Raw genomic sequence first — 19,761 nt, 5'->3', positions numbered from 1 at the left:
CTCCTTATTTTTAACTTTTTATGTGCATGATAAGAATACTATCACAAGATCTGCCCTGTCAGCAAAGTTTTAAGTACCCAATATAGTACACAGTCTCTTATTTTAAAGGTGTCTATTCTTGTGGTGATACTTGGAGGAATGGATTTCTTTCACATTCTATTTGCGTAATGTTTTATAGTTTTGTAACTGCATTTGGCTTTTGGTCTACTATAGGAGTTCCCCAACTTTTGATCTTAAACACCTACACTCTTAAAAAAAATCACTGCAGACCCCAAAGAGCTTTGATGTGAGTTATAACTATCAATATTTACTCAATTGGAAATTAAAATTGAGGTTTTTTTAAAGCACAAGAAATATACAAGCGCACATTCTAAGGGCCATCATTGCGATGGCGTCACCATACGTCATGTGCGTACATAAGCGAAAGAGAATGAAAAATGGAGTGACGTCTTTCTATTGTTAGAAAATAGTTTTGAGATTAGCTCACACCGCACTCTCTTCCATTCCAGGCATCCCAGGATCACACTTAGGTAACCACTGTTTGTCACAAGCGCCTGCCTTCCTCAGAGTCAGGGCTCTTAAGGATGCCCCGCCGCACCCAGTAAGCAAGAGGACTGCGAGGCCATCAGCAAAAGACACACCCGGTCTGAACTGCTCCCGGAAGCCAGAGCTGCGCACGCACCGCGAACCTACGACTTCCCGGCGTGCTCCTGGCCTGCGGCGTAAATGCACGCTGGTCGTAGCGACCCACGTGACCCGCGGGGCGGCCGCGGCGGGAACCTGTGAGCGTACCGTTTCGCGTCTACTGCGTGCAGCCCGGGACAGGCCCTCACCCCGGCTCTCGCTCGTCAGGCCAGAAGGAAGCCGGTGTGGGAGGAAGAGTTCCAGCCAGAGCCTTCGCTACCCCTTTGAGCCTCCCAACTTGGAGTCTCGCGGGCCCTCACAGCGCGCGCTCGCCCTGCTCCGGCCGGAGGCACCGCTAAGTCTTGGTGGGCGGGGGCTCTAGGCCCCTGGTGTTGAGAAAAGAAACATTTGCAAACATGTCCCGGATCGAAAAGATGAGCATTTTGGGCGTGCGGAGTTTTGGAATAGAGGACAAAGATAAGCAAATTATCACTTTTTTCAGCCCACTCACAATTTTGGTTGGACCTAATGGGGCGGGGAAGACGGTAAGTCCTCAGTAGCCCCTTTCAGTTTACGGGCCGTCATGTCTTGGGAACTGGAGGGTGAAATGTCTGGGCAGCCCAGAATAGTGATAAGGACGAGAGGCGAGGCGTTCCTATGGCTCAGCTTTTGGGGCTCCAGGAAGTGGGTGGGGCCCGGCCCCTGGGCGTGGCCCGGTGTGGCCTGCGGACCCCAGCTCATTAGGACGCGCGACCAGCTTTGTTAGGGTATCCAAGCTTGTTGGATTGACAAGGTTGGCTTGAGAATCCCGCGCGCGTACTCAGCGAGCTTATATTCTTGTAGGAAGCCTTTTAGTCTGCACTGTTGTTTTTTGTTAAACACTTGCTCCCAAAACATAGCATTCACTTCCTGGCAGTTGTCCCATTATAGGAATTACTTAAAAAGTTATAAAATATGTTAAACATAGGAACTTCTGAGAAGAGTTTAGGACTCTTACCGAGTCATAATAGAAAGTTGGAGAACAGCTTATTTACTTTTACTTCTTAAGGTCCAGGGAATGTTTAGAAATTTGAGTTGGACCCTGGAGTGGCATTCATTTACCGGAAGAGGGTAGCCAAGAGACTGGCTTCTCTTTAAGGTGGTTTGAGAAAAAGCAGGGCATTGTCTGTATAACAAGACCAAACGAAACAAAAAGGGTACAGAGAGGTTTCGAGTTGAGCATTGAATGCTACACTCTTGTCAACTTGCGCTTATGTGAAAAAGTTATTTATTGAATGCCTGTTGTGTACCTAGAATTCTGTTAAGCTCTCTCCTGGAAGGAGAACACTGTGAACAGTAGCTGTGCAAATACATATAATTTGCTCACCTTAATTAGCTGTGTGACTGGGCAAGAGTGAGTCAAATGCATTGTGCTTTAATTTTCTCATATGAAGATTAAAAAAGTTTTCTACAACTTAAGATGAATGTGAAAATTAAGTAGTTAATGTATGTAAAGGTGGGTGGTTAGTAAAATAGGTGGCACATAGTCATGCATAGCTATTAGCCATTTTTTAAAATTTAACTTTAAAAAATTTTGGCTTTATTGGGGTGTGAAATTTTACATTTCGTATATAATATATCGGGATGATATATATATCAGGATGATTTAATGTACATTGTAAAAGGATCCCTCCTATCTAGTTAATTAACACGTCGATCACCTTTTTTTTGGTAAGAATATTTTAAGTTCTACCCTCAGCTAATTTCATTTCTACAAAACGCTGTCATCAACTATGGTAACCATATTTTACATTAACCATTGTTACTAAATTAGTTTGAAAAGTTTTAATGGGAAATAGAGGACTTTTTAAAAATAATAATTTATTTTATTTTAATATACCTTTTTAATTAGTAGTTTTTCCATGCAGTTATCCTTTAACATCTAATCATATCTATATTACAGGTTTTTTTTCTTTTTAAAGATTTTATTTATTTAATTGACAGAGATCACATAGTCAGAGAGGCAGGTGGGGGAGTGGGGGGGTGGGGAAGCAGGCTCCCTGCTGAGCAGAGAGCTTGATGCGGCCCTCCATCCCAGGACCCTGGGATCATGACCCAAACCGAAGACAGCGGCTTAACCCACTGAGCCACCCAGGTGCCCCTACAGGTTTTATAGTATCAAATTTTATCTTATAGTTCCTGTGGTAGATAATATTTTTATAACAAGTTATCATTTTATGATAAATGTTATGATAAATGATATGATAAATGGTTCTCTTATTACTAAGTAATAAAATTTTCTATTTTTTTAGACCATCATTGAATGTCTCAAATATATTTGTACTGGAGATTTTCCTCCTGGAACCAAAGGACATACATTTGTTCATGATCCCAAGGTAATAGTGCTAGTGAACTTAAGTTTTGGGGGTTTTTGTTTGTTTTAACATTTTATTTATTTATTTGAGGGAGAGAGAATGAGCAGTAGGGAAGGGCAGAAGGAGAGGCTGAGCAGGAATCCCAACGTGGGGCTCAATCCCAGGGCCTAGAGATCATCACCTGAGCTGAAGGAAGATTGTTAACCAACTAAGCCACACAGGTGCCCTGAACTTAAGTATTTTCTTTCTTTTTTTTTTTTTTTTCCCCAAAATATAGTGTTTGCAATTATAAAAGTGATAAGGCTTATTTAGAAAACCTGGCAATGGAAGAGTATGAAAAGATAGGAAAGTCCGCAGTCTTGGCACCCAGTGACAACCACTGTTAACATTTTCATGTTTTTTTTTTTTTAATTCTCTTTTACATACAATCTTACATAGCTAAAGTTATATCCCAATTTTGTATTCTTGTGTTTTTTCCCCACTTAACATTATCATAAGGTCCCATGTCATCAAATAAATTAAATTCTTAATCTAGATGTTTGGCTAGATTTTATTTTTTATGCTTCTTGTATATCTGAAATATTTCCTTCTTTAAACATGTAACCTACTACGAACATTTTTAATAGTTGCATAATTTTCTTAAATTTAGATTGCTTTTAGTTTTTCATTAAAATGTGCCATAGTTTAAGTCTTTGTGTACGAATCTTTGAATTACAGTGTTTATACCGTTATCGAGTGTAAAGGACATAGATTTTTTTTACTACATATTTTTGCTTATAGGTTTTTCTTGTTTTATATATGCAGTGATTTCATACGCCTCTCTCAGCTGCCTGCCAGTCTCCCTAATAGTTTGTGTATATTTCTCAGGCTTTTTTGTGTTACATACTTGTGTGTGGATTTAAATACACTCAAATGTAAATATTTCAAAACAGTGGGAGCATTTTATACTATTGTGTGAATCAAATTTTTAGTGACATGCTATATATATATATATATATATATATATATATATATATATGCACACTTTTATTTCATTGGTTTTAATTACTGAAATTAATCCACTGAGTTTATATTTTATCATTTGACCCCCTATTGATGGTCACTTTTATATGACTGAAGGTAACTGTAATTGAAAATATTTTTAAACTTTTCTCTTAGAGATAGTAAAATCATTTAGTACATTGACAGAGCCCCCTCTACAATGACTGTTTCACACCTTCTCTTTCCTTTTTTTTTTTTTTTTAAAGATTTTTTATTTATTTATTTGACAGAGAGAAATGACAAGCAGGCAGAGAGGCAGGCAGAGAGAGAAGAGGTAGCAGGCTTCCTGCTGAGCAGAGAGCCCGATGCGGGGCTCGATCCCAGGACCCTGGGATCATGACCTGAGCCGAAGGCAGCGGCTTAACCCACTGAGCCACCCAGGCGCCCCACCTTCTCTTTCCTTAAACCTGCAATCTGCTCTGCTCAGTTGTTGATCTTGCCTTGTAATTTATTGAAAAATTAGGAATCGGATAAAAAGTACCTTGTTTTCCAGTCTTCAAGTCTTTCAAACTGTGCTTCATTTGTACTGGTACTGTTTTTTTCTCTTGTATTAAAGGTAAATTGTTTACTGTTTTATCCAAAGGCAGCCAACTATTCTTGGAGGCTGGAACCAGTCAGTCCGTTTTGTCAATGGAAGTGTTTTCCTTTTCATTTACTTTCTTCTATATTAGCACTTTCTCCCTCTTCATAGGATCGTTCATATAAGCATGCTGTAGTAGCTCTAGTCTACAAACAAAAACCTCTCCCTTTACTCCAGATCACCATGTGGCTATTACCTCCATTCAGTCTTACAGCTCAGTTCACAAGAGTTGTATATACTCATCGTCTTTATTTTATTGCTTCTCATTTGTCCCCTGCCTGCTCTGTTCAGGTTTTCTTTCCCACCCCTCCCTTGCTAGCATTGCTGTTATAAAGCTGCCAGTAATCTTCATGTTGCCAGATAAAATGGTCATTTTCTAATTCTCAGTAACTTCTCAGAAGATTTGATACAGCTTCTTACTCCCTTTTTAAAAAACATTGCTCTTGGCTTCCATAGTACCATTATCTCATACCTCCTTTTTCACTGGCCATATTTTAGTCTCATTTACTGAGTCTGTTTTTGCCTTACTCTTCTTGGATGATCTTATTCATTCTCATGGCTTTAAGTACTGGTTATGTGCATATTATTCTTGATTTATATATTTAGCCCAAACTTCTTTCCTAAACCCTAGATATCTGTGTCCAGCTGTTTGTTTGGAAATTTAAATGGGCATCTTTTTAACATGTTCAAAACAGAACTCATGGTTCCTTGTTCCCCCATTCCTCTCACATTCTCAAGTTTGGTACTACCTCCATACCTGGTTTAATGATACCACAATTCACACATTGCTCATGCCAAAACCTGGTGTGTCATCCTTTGATTGATTCCTTCGTCTCCCCCTGTTGCCAGTTGATAAGCAGTTCTTCATTAGTTTTTTCAAATATCCATGGATATTTACCTGGCAGGGGAGATACCATGACCATGAAGATGGTTCTCCCAGGTAAGGTTCGTCCGTTGCGCTAAGATGTCTAACATTTATCCCTTTTTTCCATCTTCACTGCTCCTTTCCCAGTCTAAGCTACCTTCGTCTTCATTTTGAGTTTTTCCAGTAGTCTACAAACTGGTGTTTCTACCCACATTCTTTTGAAGTCCCCCACACCCCCCAGCAACCAGAGTTATCTTTTAAATATTCATTCTAGAGAAAATGTGTCATTCACAGTCTGGGAGTAACATTCTAGTTAGTGTTAATACCCAGAAGTAGGTGCATCCTTGATATGTTCAAGGAATCACAAGGAGGAGCAAAATGGCGAGGAGATGACTGGTAGAAAATTAAATCAGAGAGATATGACTAGTTTCTGCAAGCCCTTGGGTTCTGTTCTCATTTAAATAGGAATCTTTTGGAAGAATTAATGCAGGAGAAGGGCATGGTGTGTATTTTAAAGCAATCAGTCTGGCAGCTGAGAGAAAACTATTTGCAGGTGGTTAGGGTAGAAGGGTAGAGACTAATAAAGGAGATTTTGAGATAATTCAGGTGAGATATATTGGTGTTTTGATTAAGGTGGTAATGGTAGAAATGCTGAGAAATGGTTGGATTTGGGATGCATGCATTTTAAAGGTAGTACCAACAGATGAGTTGATGATTTGGATAATGGCGTATAAGAGAAGAAGCATCAAACATAACTTCAAGTTTTTTGACTTGAAAAACCAGATAAAGTAGTGTCGCTGTTTATCACAATGAGGAAACTCTGGAAAAGGAAATTTGGGTGGCTCTGGTTTAAACGTGTGAATTTGGGAAATGTGTTAGATATCTAAAATGTCCGGTAGACAAATAGAAGTTGTGTCCAGGAGAGAGTTTCAAGCTAGAGAAAGAAAATTAGGAATCACTGATGTATATAGTCAGTTATCTGTAATTAGCCTTAAAGCCTGATAGGATCACATAAGGAGTGACTGTAGAGAAGAGATGGAAGATTTTTTAAAGATTTTATTTATTTATTTGACAGATACAGATCACAAGTAGGCAGAGAGGCAGGCAGAGAGAGAGTGGAGGAGGAAGCAGGCTCCCTGCTGAGCAGAGAACCTGATGTGGGGCTCGATCCCGGGACCCTGGAATCATGGCCTGGGCCAAAGGCAGAGGTTGTAACCCACTGAGCCACCCAGGTGCCCTGGAAGATTTTTTTTTAAGGTGTTATTTATTTAAGAAAGAGCACAGGGATGGGAGAAGCAGGCAGAAGGAAAAGCTGGCTCCCTACTGAGCAGGGAGCCTGATTCAGGTCTCTGTCCAAGACTCCGGGATCATGACCTAAGCCAAAGGCAGATGCTTCACCGACTAAGCCACCAAGGTGTCCCAAGATAGAAAATCTTAACCTAGAGCACATTAACTTGTAGAAATAGGGACAAGGAGGAGGCACCTGCAAAAGATGCTAAAAGATATGTGGTAAAGTAGGGAAAACTGGGAGGGTGGGGTCTTGGAAGACAAGAAGATGAAGTGTTAACAAGAAAAAAAGGGATGTCAGCTGTGTCAAATAATGTAGATAGCTCAAGTCAGGAAGGTTAGGCTACGTGGAGGTCATTGGTCATCTTGACAAAACCAGTTTCGGTAATGTGGGAAAACAGGAGATAAGAAAGTGAAACACAGTTGTTTTATGAATTTGCTTTGAGTGGAAGGAAGTAGATGAAAATGTTTGCACAATCAAGAAGAGTTTTGTTGGGACGCCTGGGTGGCTCAGTTGGTTAAGCAGCTGCCTTCGGCTCAGGTCAGAATCCCAGCATCCTGGGATCGAGTCCCACATCAGGCTCCTTGCTCAGCGGGGAGTCTGCTTCTCCCTCTGCCTCTGCTTGTGCTCATTCTCTCTGACAAAAAAATAAATAAAATCTTAAAAAAAAAAAAAGTTTTGTTGACTATTCTGGTTTTGTTTTGTCTTGTATATTTTTGTTATTTTTCTGGATGTTTCTATGTTGACTGATGCTCTAGCATCTTTGACAATCTCACTCTATCACGCATTCCCCTTGCAAATGCTTTATCTTTCTAGAGCTGTTTTTCTCAGCTGTCTGCTCATGTCCTCCCTCTCGTTTTTCTGGCCTTGGTCGTTTAGCTTTCCTCACTTATTACCCCCTTTTCAGCTGCTCTCATTCCCAGTTCTGAGCTCCCACCCACACTCTTCATCAGCTCTTCTCTCCTGAGTCATTTATACCTGTTATGGAGGGAGTCATTCCCCTCACCTGAATTGCCTACATCCCCTCAATTTCCCCATCCTACTATGTTCTTCTTACCATTTCATCTCCTCTTACATATTCAGCTTCTCTTGTCTTTTCTTTTCCTTGCTTTAATTTGTCCCTGCACCTAATACTGTTTATGTTGTCTTAAACACCTGAGTTTTTTGGCTGCTCCTCACCAGTCTTTCTTACCTGTCTTCATTTGTTTTTCTCAGGAATTTTTATTTTCATATTGCTCCATTTGCCTACTTTCCCCCTTTCTCCTCTACTTCTTTCAAATTTTGACTACCTCAGTCCTTCCCATTCATTCTCTGACCTCATTCACATCTCAACTCTGTTGTCTGCATCTCATCAGCTTTGTTTTGCTTCTGGTTGATAACTATAAATTAACCAGATGCTTATTTCTGCAGGTGTTTCTTTATCACAAATTGCTCCCATATTTGTGTTTTTAAACACTATAGGATTTAACCCATGTGGGATTAATATGGGTTAATGCATATATACTTGGGATAGAGCATTTCTAGGCTGATAGAAATGACCTTGGGCAGAGGAAACAAATTGATGCAGAAGGGATAATTGCAGAGTTAAATCCTGGAGTAGGCAAGGAGAAATGAGATCCATGACTTGAGTTAATAGGAGTATAAGGTGTTTATCGGTTTTAAGAGGATGGCAGGCACAGTACATAATTGTTAAGTTTAGAGGTGAGAGAATAAGTCAGTTGTCTTTGGATTGTTTCTGTGTTCTCAGTGGAAAAAAGTTAAATTGTTGGCTGAATGTGGGAGAAGGGGTTTATAGAGGCTTGAAAAAGTGAGGTAGTTTTGTTTTGTTTTTTAAAGATTTTATTTATTTATCTGACAGAGATCACAAGTAGGCAGAGGCAGTTAGAGAGAGAGGGAGAAGCAGGCTCCCTGCTGAGCAGAGGACCCTGGGATCATGACCTAATCCGAAGGCAGAGGCTTAACCCACTGAGCCACCCAGGTGCCCCTGTAAGGTAGTTTTTAGCTCAGAGCTAAGTTGGTTAGGGAAGTGTTACAGAGTTACATGATGGTGTCATTGGGTCACTTGAGGTTTGAGGGTGAAAGTTTGTAGGAAGACCAGTCATCATAATTGTGTTTCTTCTGTCTAGTTTAGCAGCTCAGTGGTAAGCACTGAGCAAGTTGGAAAGTTGGATTTCATCAAGGGCTGAGTAAATTGGAAAAGTAGATTTAATCCATTGCCTGGTAAATAGAGTGAAAACAGAAGAAAAGAATTGACTATATTGTTAATGTATTTACTTATTTGATCAATCCTGGTGTTTGTACCGAATCTCCCATCACTGTAGTAGGGCTCCCAACACCTGGTGCTGGACTAATACTACCCCATGTGAATGCCCTCCTCACCTTGCTTGGGCTCCAATTCCTCATGTTGGTCCCTTCACGTGGATGGTTTCCCATCCTGCTTTGGCCTCCCACGCTAGACCACCTCCCCATTCCTCCCAGTGGGTATCTTTATCCGTTTGTCTGTAGATGTACACTTTGATTGCTTTTATATTTTGGCTCTTATAAATAATGTTGCAAAACATAGCTGTGCATTTTATCTTGTCAAATTATGTTTTCATTTGGGGGGTAAATACCCACTAATGGAATTACTACATCATATAATATTTCTGTTTTAAGGAGCCTCCATACTGTTTTCCACAATGGTTGTACCAGTTTACATTTCTCCCAAACAGTGCGCAAAGGTTTGCCTTCTCCACATCCTCACCAACACTTAATATTTTTTGCCTTTTTGATACTAGTCATTCAGACTGGAGTGAAGTGGTGTCTCTTTGTGGTTTTGATTTGCATATCTCTTATAATAATGCGGAGCATTTTTTCATGTGTCTTTTGGCATCTCTGTGTCTTTGGGAAAATATCTTAATCCAGTTATTTCATTTTTTTGGTGTTGAGTTGTATGAGTTTTTGGATACTAACCCCTTGTCCAGTATATCATTTGGAAATACTGTGTCCCATTCATTAGGTTGCCTTTTTGTTCTTTTGATGGTTTGCTTGCTGTACTAAAGCTTTTTATTTTGATATGATTCCATTTTGCTGAAGAGAGAGACATATTTGTAAATATGTTGCTGACGCTGATGTCCTCAAGATTACTATGTTTTCTATTAGGGGTTTTATGGTTTCACATCTCACATTTAGGTCTTTAGTCAATTTTGAGTTTATTTTTGTGTATGGATAAAGTGGTCCAGTTTCATTGCTTTACATGTAACTGTCCAGTAGATTGTTGTAATTGGCCATATAAGCATGGGTTTATTTCTGGGCTTTCTATTCTTTTCTGTTGATCTGTGTGTCTATCTTTGTGCCAGTACCATCCTGTTTGATTAATACAGCTTTGTAGTATTTCTTGAAATTTGGTATTGTGATACTGCCAACTTTGTTCTTTCAGAGATTGCTTTGGCTTTTCAGGGTCTTCTGTATATGATTCCATACAAATTTTAGGACTGCTTGTTCTAGTTGTGTGAAAAATGCTGTTGGTATTTTGATAGGGATTACATTGACTATTTAGATTTCTTTGGGTAGTGTGGACATTTTAATAGTATTCTTCCAGTCCATGAGCATGGCATATCTTTCCATTTGTTGGTGTCATCTTCAGGTTCTTTCATTATTGTTTTACAGTTTTTAGAGTATAGGTCTTTTTCCTCTTTGGTTAAACTTATTCCTGGGCATTTTATTCTTTTTGATGTAATTATAAATAGAATTGTTTTCTTAATTTTTCTTTCTGCTACTTTGTTATTAATGTATAGAAATGCAGTGGATTTCTGTGTATTAATTTTGAATCCTGCAACTTTTGAGCAGCCAGGACAGTGACTTCTCCCTCCTTAACTCCATCCTCAGTGCTGAAGCTCTTATGCAGGCTGTCTTCCTGGAATACTTCCTGTTCCTCCTGGAATACTCCCTACCTCCTGTCGTCTCAGTGCAGTTTGTTTATCCTGAAGGCAAAGTGATTCGTCTAAAATGCATATCTGCAACATGCATTTACCCTTGATTAAACCTCTCAGTAACTTTCCATTGCCTTAAGTCCAAAGCCCTTAACATGTTTTAGAAGGCTCTTTTTTTTTTTTTAAGATTTTATTCATTTATTTGACAGACAGAGATCACAGGTAGGCAGAGAGAAAGGAAGGGAAAGAGGCTCCCTGCTGAGCAGAGAGCCCGATGCAGGGCTCAATCCCCTGGGATCATGACCCGAGCTGAAGCCAGAGGCTTTAACCCACTGGGCCACCCAGGTGCCCCTAGAAGGCTCTTAATTATTAGTCATTTAGTCATTAGTCATTTCCTGTCTTTACTCAACTTTTCCCTATTTTCTGCACCATACTTTCTGAAATTACTTTATTGTTCAGTGACTCAAATTTTTTCATTGGGCTAACTCCTGCCCATCTGGCAGTTCTCGGTTGAAACATTCACTTCCTTTGGAAAACCTTCCCAGAACTCACCAAGGTAGATTAGATGCTCCTCCTCTGTGTTCCCAAAGGATCCTGCATGTCTCTTAATATGATATTTGACACACCTTTTTCTACTCTTCTATTTAACCTGTCTTCCATACTTCAAAGGAAAAAATGTCCTTCGTTTTTGAACCAAAACAATACATGAAAGTTACAAGTTCTTAATAAATTTGTGCTTAAATCATTTTTTTTTTTTAAGATTTTTTCTTTATTTATCTGACAGAGATCACAAGTAGGCAGAGAGGCAGGCAGAGAGAGAGGAGGAAGCAGGCTCCCTGCAGAGCAGAGAGCCCGATGTGGGGCGCAATCCCAGGACCCTGGGATCATGACCTGAGACGAAGGCAGAGGCTTAACCCACTGAGCCACCCAGGTGCCCCTGTGCTTACTCATTTTTTGAATGATTTGATGAATTAATATCAAAGTTAGATTCATGCCTCAAAGTTATTAAAAGGCCAACAAAAGATGGTCTGTGATTCAAAAAAAAATTCAGGATTTGCTCCAAGATAAACAACTGTAAAACTGGAACATATAACTGAAGCAACTGTTTTTAGGTATTGGGCAATAAATGCTGTAGGGCTGTGATCTTGAGAAAAGAGAAATACATGATGTGACTATGCATTCATTCTGGCTTTCTACACATGGGATTAGAACCCAGCGGAGAATAGTGGTATTGCTAGGTAGATGAGACAAAGGTAGGTAGAAGTGTGGGTTTACTGAAATGGCTGAAGACTGTGGGAAAGATACAGGAGTGGGATTGCTTTGCAGAGATGGGCACCAGAAATCAGTGTAAGGGACTGTTGAATCTTTGGCTAGATACTAAGCTGTGTGTGTCCAGGATAGGATTCAGTGAAGGCTAACAGAGATCAACTACTGAGGTGGAGGAGTGGGACAGTGAGCTGAATGAATATTGTAGAGGTTACACACTTCTTGGTGACATTTGAGTTTTGATATGCCAGAGTAGGGAAGCCTTCTGGAACCCTCGCATTCTTCTGAGACCTCAGAAGGACCTTCTTAGCAAATCTAAAATAAGCTTTGACAGAATCAAGGTGTGTTTCCAGTAAATTAACTGCTTGCTAAAACAAAACTCAACACTTTAAGGGAAGTCAACACAGTCCAGACTCTCAGTGTAGCATCTACAGTGTCTGAGAGTCTAAGATGTAATAAAAAAAAATCAGTGGATATATGAAGAAGCAAATGTGATCCATAACTGGGAGGAAAAAAACACATAGAAGGAGATCTAGAGGTAATAGATTTTGGTATATGTGCTGCCGAAGCGAGCACTAGAGGTAATAGATTTTGGAATTAGCAGACAAGGATACATAAGTTCAGCAGTTTAAAGGGAAATAGGTCATATGTGTGGAGGACAATCTCAACAGAGAAAATGAAAAAATACTCAAGAAGCTCAACACATCACAAATAGCGTAAACACATTTATGTGGTGTATTATATTCAAACTACTGAAAACCAAAGATAAAAAGATGATTTTAGCAGACTGAGGTAAAAGTAAAACATTATGCAGAGGAGAAAAATACTGACTGACTTGTCATTAAAAACCATCAAAGCCAGGAGAATATAAAGTGCTGGAGAATATAACTTAGTTTAAAATTCTGTATCCAGCAGAAATACCTTCAAAAAATAAAGATGAAATGGAGTACATTTTTAGTGTTTTTTTTTTTTTTTTTTTTTAAGGAAATGACAATTACTTGTTCATCAGCACACTTGTGCCACAAGAAATCTTAAAGGAGTTTCTTGAGGTTAAGGGGAAACGATACTAAATTAGTCTTAGAGTAAAGGTTGCTCTACATCTCCCTTTACAGTCTTTTAAAAAAAAAAAAAGGGTCAGAAGGATCAAATGTTGAGAAACTCAACTGCATGCCTGCACAAAGTTCAGTACTCATTAAAGGAGTAAAATGAAATTCTTTATTCAACAATGTAAAATTCACAGTAAAAAATTACCAACCATGCAAAGAAGCAGGGAACCCCTAGCCAGTAGAAAATTCACTCACAGAATCTGATAAAAAATGAAAGAGATGATAGAATTAGCAGACAGCCTTAAAACATTATTACCAGTCTTATAAGTGTATAGGAAGTTGTAAAGGAAAACATAAGTATAATGAGAAAAATGCAAAATAAAAGAAAAGACCCAGATAAAAGGAGTAGCAGTGTTTTTAAATACAATACAGATAGGTTAAAAGTAAACAGATGGGGGGAAAAAACCCTAAAATATGCCAATTGAAGTGGCACATTATATGAAGTAGCTGTATTAATATCAAACAGTATACTCAGAACCAGCAATGTTAGTGGGGTAAAAAGAGACATTTTATGATCATAAAGCGTTCAGTTCACCAAGAAGATATAACAGTTTTAAGTGTAAAGCTTTAATATAGAAGATACAAAAAAAATCTATGGAACCAGAGGAGAAATAAACAAATACACAACTATAGCTGTAGATCTCAACACCCTCCTGGGTAGAAAAATAGGAAAAGGAGGCAAAAAATCAGTAAGGATATGAAAATTTTAACACTATTAACCACATTAGCCCTAATTGACATTTATAGGACATTCCACCAATGAACAACAGAATATACATTATTTTCAAGCACACTCATAGAACATTCACAAATATTCTGGACCATAAACAGGTGTATATAAGTTAAAAGAATTGAAGTCCTACAGAGTGTTCTCTGAGTACACTAGGATTAAACTAGAAATCAGTAACAAACCAACTGGAAAATCTCTAATGTTTGCAAATTAAGTAGCATACTTCTAAATAACCCATGGATTAAAGTACAGGGAAATTAGAAAATACTTCAAATAAAAGCATAACAGAAGAATTTATGGGGTATATTTAAATAATGCTTAGAAATTTTATAGAATCGTGTTAGAAAAGTTATCTAAAATTAATGACCTGAGAGCTTCCATCTTAAGAAGCTTGAAAAAGACAAGGTAATTAAATTCAAAATATGCAAAGGGGAGAAAGTGAATAAAAATGAGAGCAAAAATAAGTGAAATAGAATACAGAGAAAACCAGTGAAACCAGAAGCTAGTTCTAAAAAAAGCAAAACAAAACATTAATAAGCAACATCAAGAAAAAGAAGAGAAATTAACAATAGTCACAGTAAAACAGCCAATATCACTGCATATCCTATAAGCCTTATATAGGTAATAAGACAATACTGTTTTTTAAAAAAACTATTGTTAGCAATTTTATGCCAGTAATTCAACTTAGATGACCTGGTCAAATTCTGTTAAGGAAGCCATCTACTAAAGGTCACCCAAGAAAAAAATGCACCTGTTGAAGAAATTAATGGTTTAAAACCTCATGATGAGGGGCGCCTGGGTGGCTCAGTGGGTTAAGCCTCTGCCTTCAGCTTAGGTCATGATCTCAGGGTCCTGGGATCGAGCCCCACATCGGACTCTGCTTGGCAGTGAGCCTTCTTCCCTCTCTCTCTGCCTGCCTCTCTGCCTACTTGTAATCTATCTGTCAAATAAATAAAATCTTGAAAAAACAAAGCAAAACAAAACAAAAACCCTCATGATGAGAACTTCAGGCCCTTATCATGATTTCCCTGAATTCTACCAAATATTTTAGGAAGAAATAATTTCAGTTCTACAAACTCTTTCAGAAAAGAGAGGCAGAGGAATTATGTCCCAACTCATTTTATGAGGCTAATATTATCCTTATACCCAAACCAGACAAAGACAATACAGAAGAACTACAGACAGCTAGCTCTGATGAACAAAAATGCAAAAAGCCATAGGAAAATTGTAACCAATCAAATTCATTAATATGCAGATAGAAATAATATACTGTGAATAAGTTGGGTTTATCTCAGGAATGCAAGGTTTGTTTAATATTTGAAAATTGATCAGCGTAGTTTGCCACTGATAATAGAATAAAGGAGAAAAATCATAAGAGCATCAGTAAGTACAAAAATACTTAAATTCATGAAGTGCCCGCATGGCTAAGTCCATTAAGCATCTGACTCTTGATTTCTGCTCAGGTCATGATCTCATGAATCATGAGACCTAACTCCACAGTGGGCTCCCTGCTCAGCGGGGTGTCTGCTTGAAGATTCTCTTCCTCTTCTCCATCCGCTTGTACTTGAGCTCACTCTCTCAAATAAATCATTAAAAACAAAATAAAATAAATTCAGTATTCACGGTAAAAACTCTGCACCTTCCTTCATCCCTAATTAATTCAATACAAAAGCCAGTTGGTGAAGCTGCGGGACGAAGGCAGAACCTAACTGGCATCCTGGTTGAGGATTGGAAGTCCCAAGTGAGGACTGTAGGAGTCTGTAGTGATTTTAATTATTTATTTATTTATTTATTTATTTATTTATTTATTTATTCCTATGGTGATATTTTAAAAATGAAAATAAATAATGGGAAAAGACAAAACCCTTCCTTATAGTAGAATCTTTTTTTTTTCAGCGTTCCAAGATTCATTGTTTATGCACCACACCCAGTGCTCCATGTAATACCCACCACCAGGCTAACCCATCCCCCTAACACCCCTCCCTTCCCAAACCCTCAGTTTGTTTCTCAGAGTCCATAGTCTCATGCTTTGTCTCCCCCTGTGATTTCCCCCATTCACTTTTCCTTTCCGTCTCTTAATGTCCTCCATATTATTCCTTATGCTCCACAAGTAAGTGAAACCATGTTATAATGGACTTTCTCTGCTTGACTTACTTCACTCATCATAATCTAGATCTCCAGTCCCGTCCATGTTGATACAGAGTTGGGTATTCGTCCTTTCTGATGGAAGCTTAATACTCCATTGTAGATAAGGACCGAATCTTTTTTTTTTTTTTTTTAGATTTTTTTATTTACTTATTTGACAGAGATCACAAGTAGGCAGAGAGGCAGGGAGAGAGAGGGGAAGCAGGCTCCCTGCTGAGCAGACAGCCTGATGTGGGGCTTGATCCCAGGACCCTGGGATCACGACCTGAGCCGAAGGCAGAGGCTTCAACCCACTGAGCCACCCAGGCACCCTGGACCATATCTTCTTTATCCATTGGTCTGTTGAAGGGCGTCTTGGCTCTTTCCACGGTTTGGCAATTATGGCCATTGCTGCTATGAACATTGGGGTACATATGGCCCTTCTTTTCACTACATCTGTATCTTTGGGGTGAATACCCAGTAGTGCAATTGCAGAGTCATAGGGTAGCTCTATTTTTAATTTCTTAAGGAATCTCCACACTGTTTTACAAAGTGGCTGCACCAACGTGCATTCCCACCAACAGTGTAAGAGGGTTCCCTTTCTCCACATCCTCTTCAGCACTTGTTGTGTCCTGTCCTGATAATTTTGGTCATTCTAACTGGTGTAAGGTAGTATCTCAGTGATGTTTTGATTTCAATTTTCCTGATGGCTAATGATGATGAACCATTTTTTCATGTGTCTGTTAGTCATTTGTATGTCTTCTTTGAAGAGTCTGTTCATGTCTTCTGCCCATTTTTGACATGATTATCTGTTTTTTGGGGTGTTGAGTTTGAGGAGTTCTTTATAGATCTTGGATATCAGCCCTTTGTCTGTAGTGTCATTTTTAAATATCTTCTCCCATGCTGTGGGCTACCTCTTTGTTTTGTTGACTGTTTCCTTTGCTGTGCAGAAGCTTTTCATCTTGATGAAGCCCCAAAAGTTCATTTTCGCTTTTGTTTCCTTTGCCCTTGGAGACATGTCTTGAAAGAAGTTGCTGTGTTCAGTGTCAAAGAGATTACTGCCTATGTTCTCCTCTAGGATTTTGATAGGTTCCTGCTTCACCTTGAGGTCTTTTATCCATTTCGAGTTTATCGTTGTGAACAGTGTAAGAATGGTCAAGTTTCATTTTATATATAGCTGTCCAATTTTCCCAGCCCCATTTATTGAAGAGACTGTCTTTTTCCCACTGAATATTTTTCCCTGCTTTGTTGAAGATTATTTGGCCATAGAATTGAGGGTCCATATCTGGACTCTCTACTCTGTTCCATTGGTCTGTGTGTCTATTTTTGTGCCAGTACCATGCATGCTGTCTTGGTGATCACAGCTTTGTAGTAAAGCTTGAAATCAGGCAACATGAAGCCCCCAGGTTTTTCTTTTTCAACATTTCCTTAGCAATTTCGGATATTTCTAGTTCCATACAAATTTTAGGATTGTTTGTTCCAGCACTTTGAAAAATGCCGGTGGAATTTTGATCGAGATGGCATTGAAAGTATAGATTGCTCTGGGCAGTATAGATTGCTCTGGGCAGTATAGACATTTTAACAATGTTTATTCTTCCAATCCATGAGCATGGAATGCTTTTCCATCTTTTTGTGTCTTCTTCAGTTTTTCATAAGTGTTCTGTAGTTCCTCGAGTACAGATCCTTCACCTCTTTGGTTAGGTTTATTCCAAGGTATCTTATGGTTCTTGGTGTTATAGTAAATGGACTTGATTCTTGATTCTGTAATTTCCTTTACATATTTTCATTGTTAGTGTATAAGAAAGCACCTGATTTCTGTGCACTGATTTTGTAGCCTGCCACATTACTGAATTGCTATATGAGTTCTAGTAGTTTGGGGGTGGAGTCCTTGAGTGTTCCATATAAAGTATCAAGTCATCTGTGAAGAGATAGAGTTTGATTTCTTCTTTGCCAATTTGAATACCTTTTATTTCTTTTTGTTGTCTGATTGCTGTTGCTAAGACTTCTAATCCTATGTTGAACCACAGTGGTGAGAGTAGGCATCTTTGTCCTGTTCCTGATCCATGGGGAAGGCTGTCAGCTTTCCCCATTAAGAATGATATTGGCCGTCGGTTTTTCATAGATTTTTTGAAGTTGAGGAATGTTCTCTTTGTCCCTATACTTTAAAGAGTTTTAATCAGGAACAGATACTGTATTCTCTCAAATGCTTTTTCTGTATTAATTGAGAGGACCATATTGTTCTTTTCTCTTATTGATTTGTTTTATCGCATTGAGTGATTTGCAAATGTTGAACCTCCCTTGCATCCCAGGGATAAATCCCACCTGATCATGGTGGATAATCTTTTTAATGTACTGTTGGATCCTGTTAGCTAGTATCTTGTTGAGAATTTTGGCATCCATATTCATCAGGGATATGGTTTGAAATTCTCCTTTTTGATGGGGTCTTTGCCTGATTTGGGGATCAAGGTAACACTTGATATAGAAATATCAAGGATATCAAATAGGGTCTGGAAGTTTTCCTTCTGTTTCTATTTTTTGAAACTCTTCAGGAGAATAGGTATTATTTCTTCTTGGAATGTTTGGTAGACCAAGGGAATCCATCAGGTCCTGGGCTCTTTTTGGGGAGGTTTTTTTTTTTTTTAATTAAATTTTTAAATTTTTTAATTAACTTACAATGTATTATTAGCCCCAGGGGTACAGGTCTGTGAATCGCCAGGTTTACACACTTCACAGCACTCACCATAGCACATACCCTTCCCGAAGTCCATAACTCCACCACCCTCTCCCTCCCCCTCCCCCCTGGCAGCCCTCAGTTTGTTTTGTGAGATTAAGAATCTCTATGGTTTGTCTCCCTCCCGATCCCATCTTGTTTCATTTATTCTTTTCCTACCCCCAACCCCCCCCCACCTTGCATCTCCCCTTCCTCATATCAGGGAGATCATATGATAGTTGTCTTTCTCTGATTGACTTACTTCGCTAAGCATAATACCCTCTATTTCCATCCACGTCGTCACAAATGGCAAGATTTCATTTCTTTTGATGGCTACATAGTATTCCATTGTACATATAAACCACATCTTCTTTATCCATTCATCTGTTGATGGACATCTAGGTTCTTTCCATTGTTTGGCTATTGTGGACATTGCTGCTATAAACATTTGTGTGCACATGCCCCTTCAGATCACTACATTTGTATCTTTAGGGTAAATACCCAGCAATGAGATTGCTGGGTCATAGGGTAGCTCTATTTTCAACTTTTTCAGGAACCTCCATGCTGTTTTCCAGAGTGGTTGCACCAGCTTGCATTCCCAACAGTATAGGACGGTTCCCCTTTCTCCGCATCCTCACCAGCATCTGTCATTTCCTGACTTGTTCATTTTAGCCATTCTGACTGGTGTGGGGTGGTATCTCGTGGTGGTTTTGATTTGTATCTCCCTGATGCCAAGTGATGTGGAGCACTTTTTCATGCGTCTGTTAGCCATCTGCATGTCTTCTTTGCGGAAATGTCTGTTCATGTCTTCTGCCCATTTCTTGATTGGATTATTTTTCTTTGGGGGTTGAGTTTGATAAGCTCTTTATAGATTGTGGATACTAGCCCTTTATCTGATATGTCGTTTGCAGATATCTTCTCCCATTCTTTCAGTTGTCTTTTGGTTTTGTTAACTGTTTCCTTTGCTGTGCAAAAGCTTTTGATCTTGATGAAGTCCCAATAGTTCATTTTTGCCCTTGCTTCCCTTGCCTTTGGCGATGTTCCTAGGAAGAAGTTGCTTGGCTGAGGTCAAAGAGGTTGCTGCCTGTGTTCTCCTCAAGGATTTTGATGGATTCCTTTTTCACATTGAGGTCCTTCATCCATTTTGAGTCTATTTTTGTGT

General features: G+C 39.0%; 1 protein-coding gene and 1 pseudogene across 7 annotated transcripts in view; both read left to right on the top strand.

Annotated features, from left to right (window-relative positions):
• Nucleotides 1-19,761, top strand: part of RAD50 (RAD50 double strand break repair protein) — a 230,906-nt gene that overhangs the window by 128,341 nt on the left and 82,804 nt on the right. For 3 of the 7 annotated variants that reach the window (XM_032336768.1, XM_032336767.1, XM_032336766.1), the window contains one exon: nucleotides 2,916-2,999. The exons of 2 other annotated variants lie outside the window; for them this stretch is intronic. In XM_032336768.1, the coding sequence (XP_032192659.1) occupies nucleotides 2,916-2,999 (84 nt within the window). Of the gene's footprint in view, nucleotides 1-509; nucleotides 1,170-2,915; nucleotides 3,000-19,761 lie in introns of all 7 variants that reach the window. 2 more of the 7 variants (XR_004284081.1, XM_032336765.1) reach the window with 1 other exon arrangement.
• On the top strand, nucleotides 5,490-5,607 carry LOC116587458 (annotated as a pseudogene).

This window comes from Mustela erminea, chromosome 3 (assembly GCF_009829155.1).
Source record: "Mustela erminea isolate mMusErm1 chromosome 3, mMusErm1.Pri, whole genome shotgun sequence".
Classification (NCBI taxonomy): Eukaryota; Metazoa; Chordata; class Mammalia; order Carnivora; family Mustelidae; genus Mustela; species Mustela erminea.
This window is presented reverse-complemented; position numbering and strand designations above follow the sequence as displayed.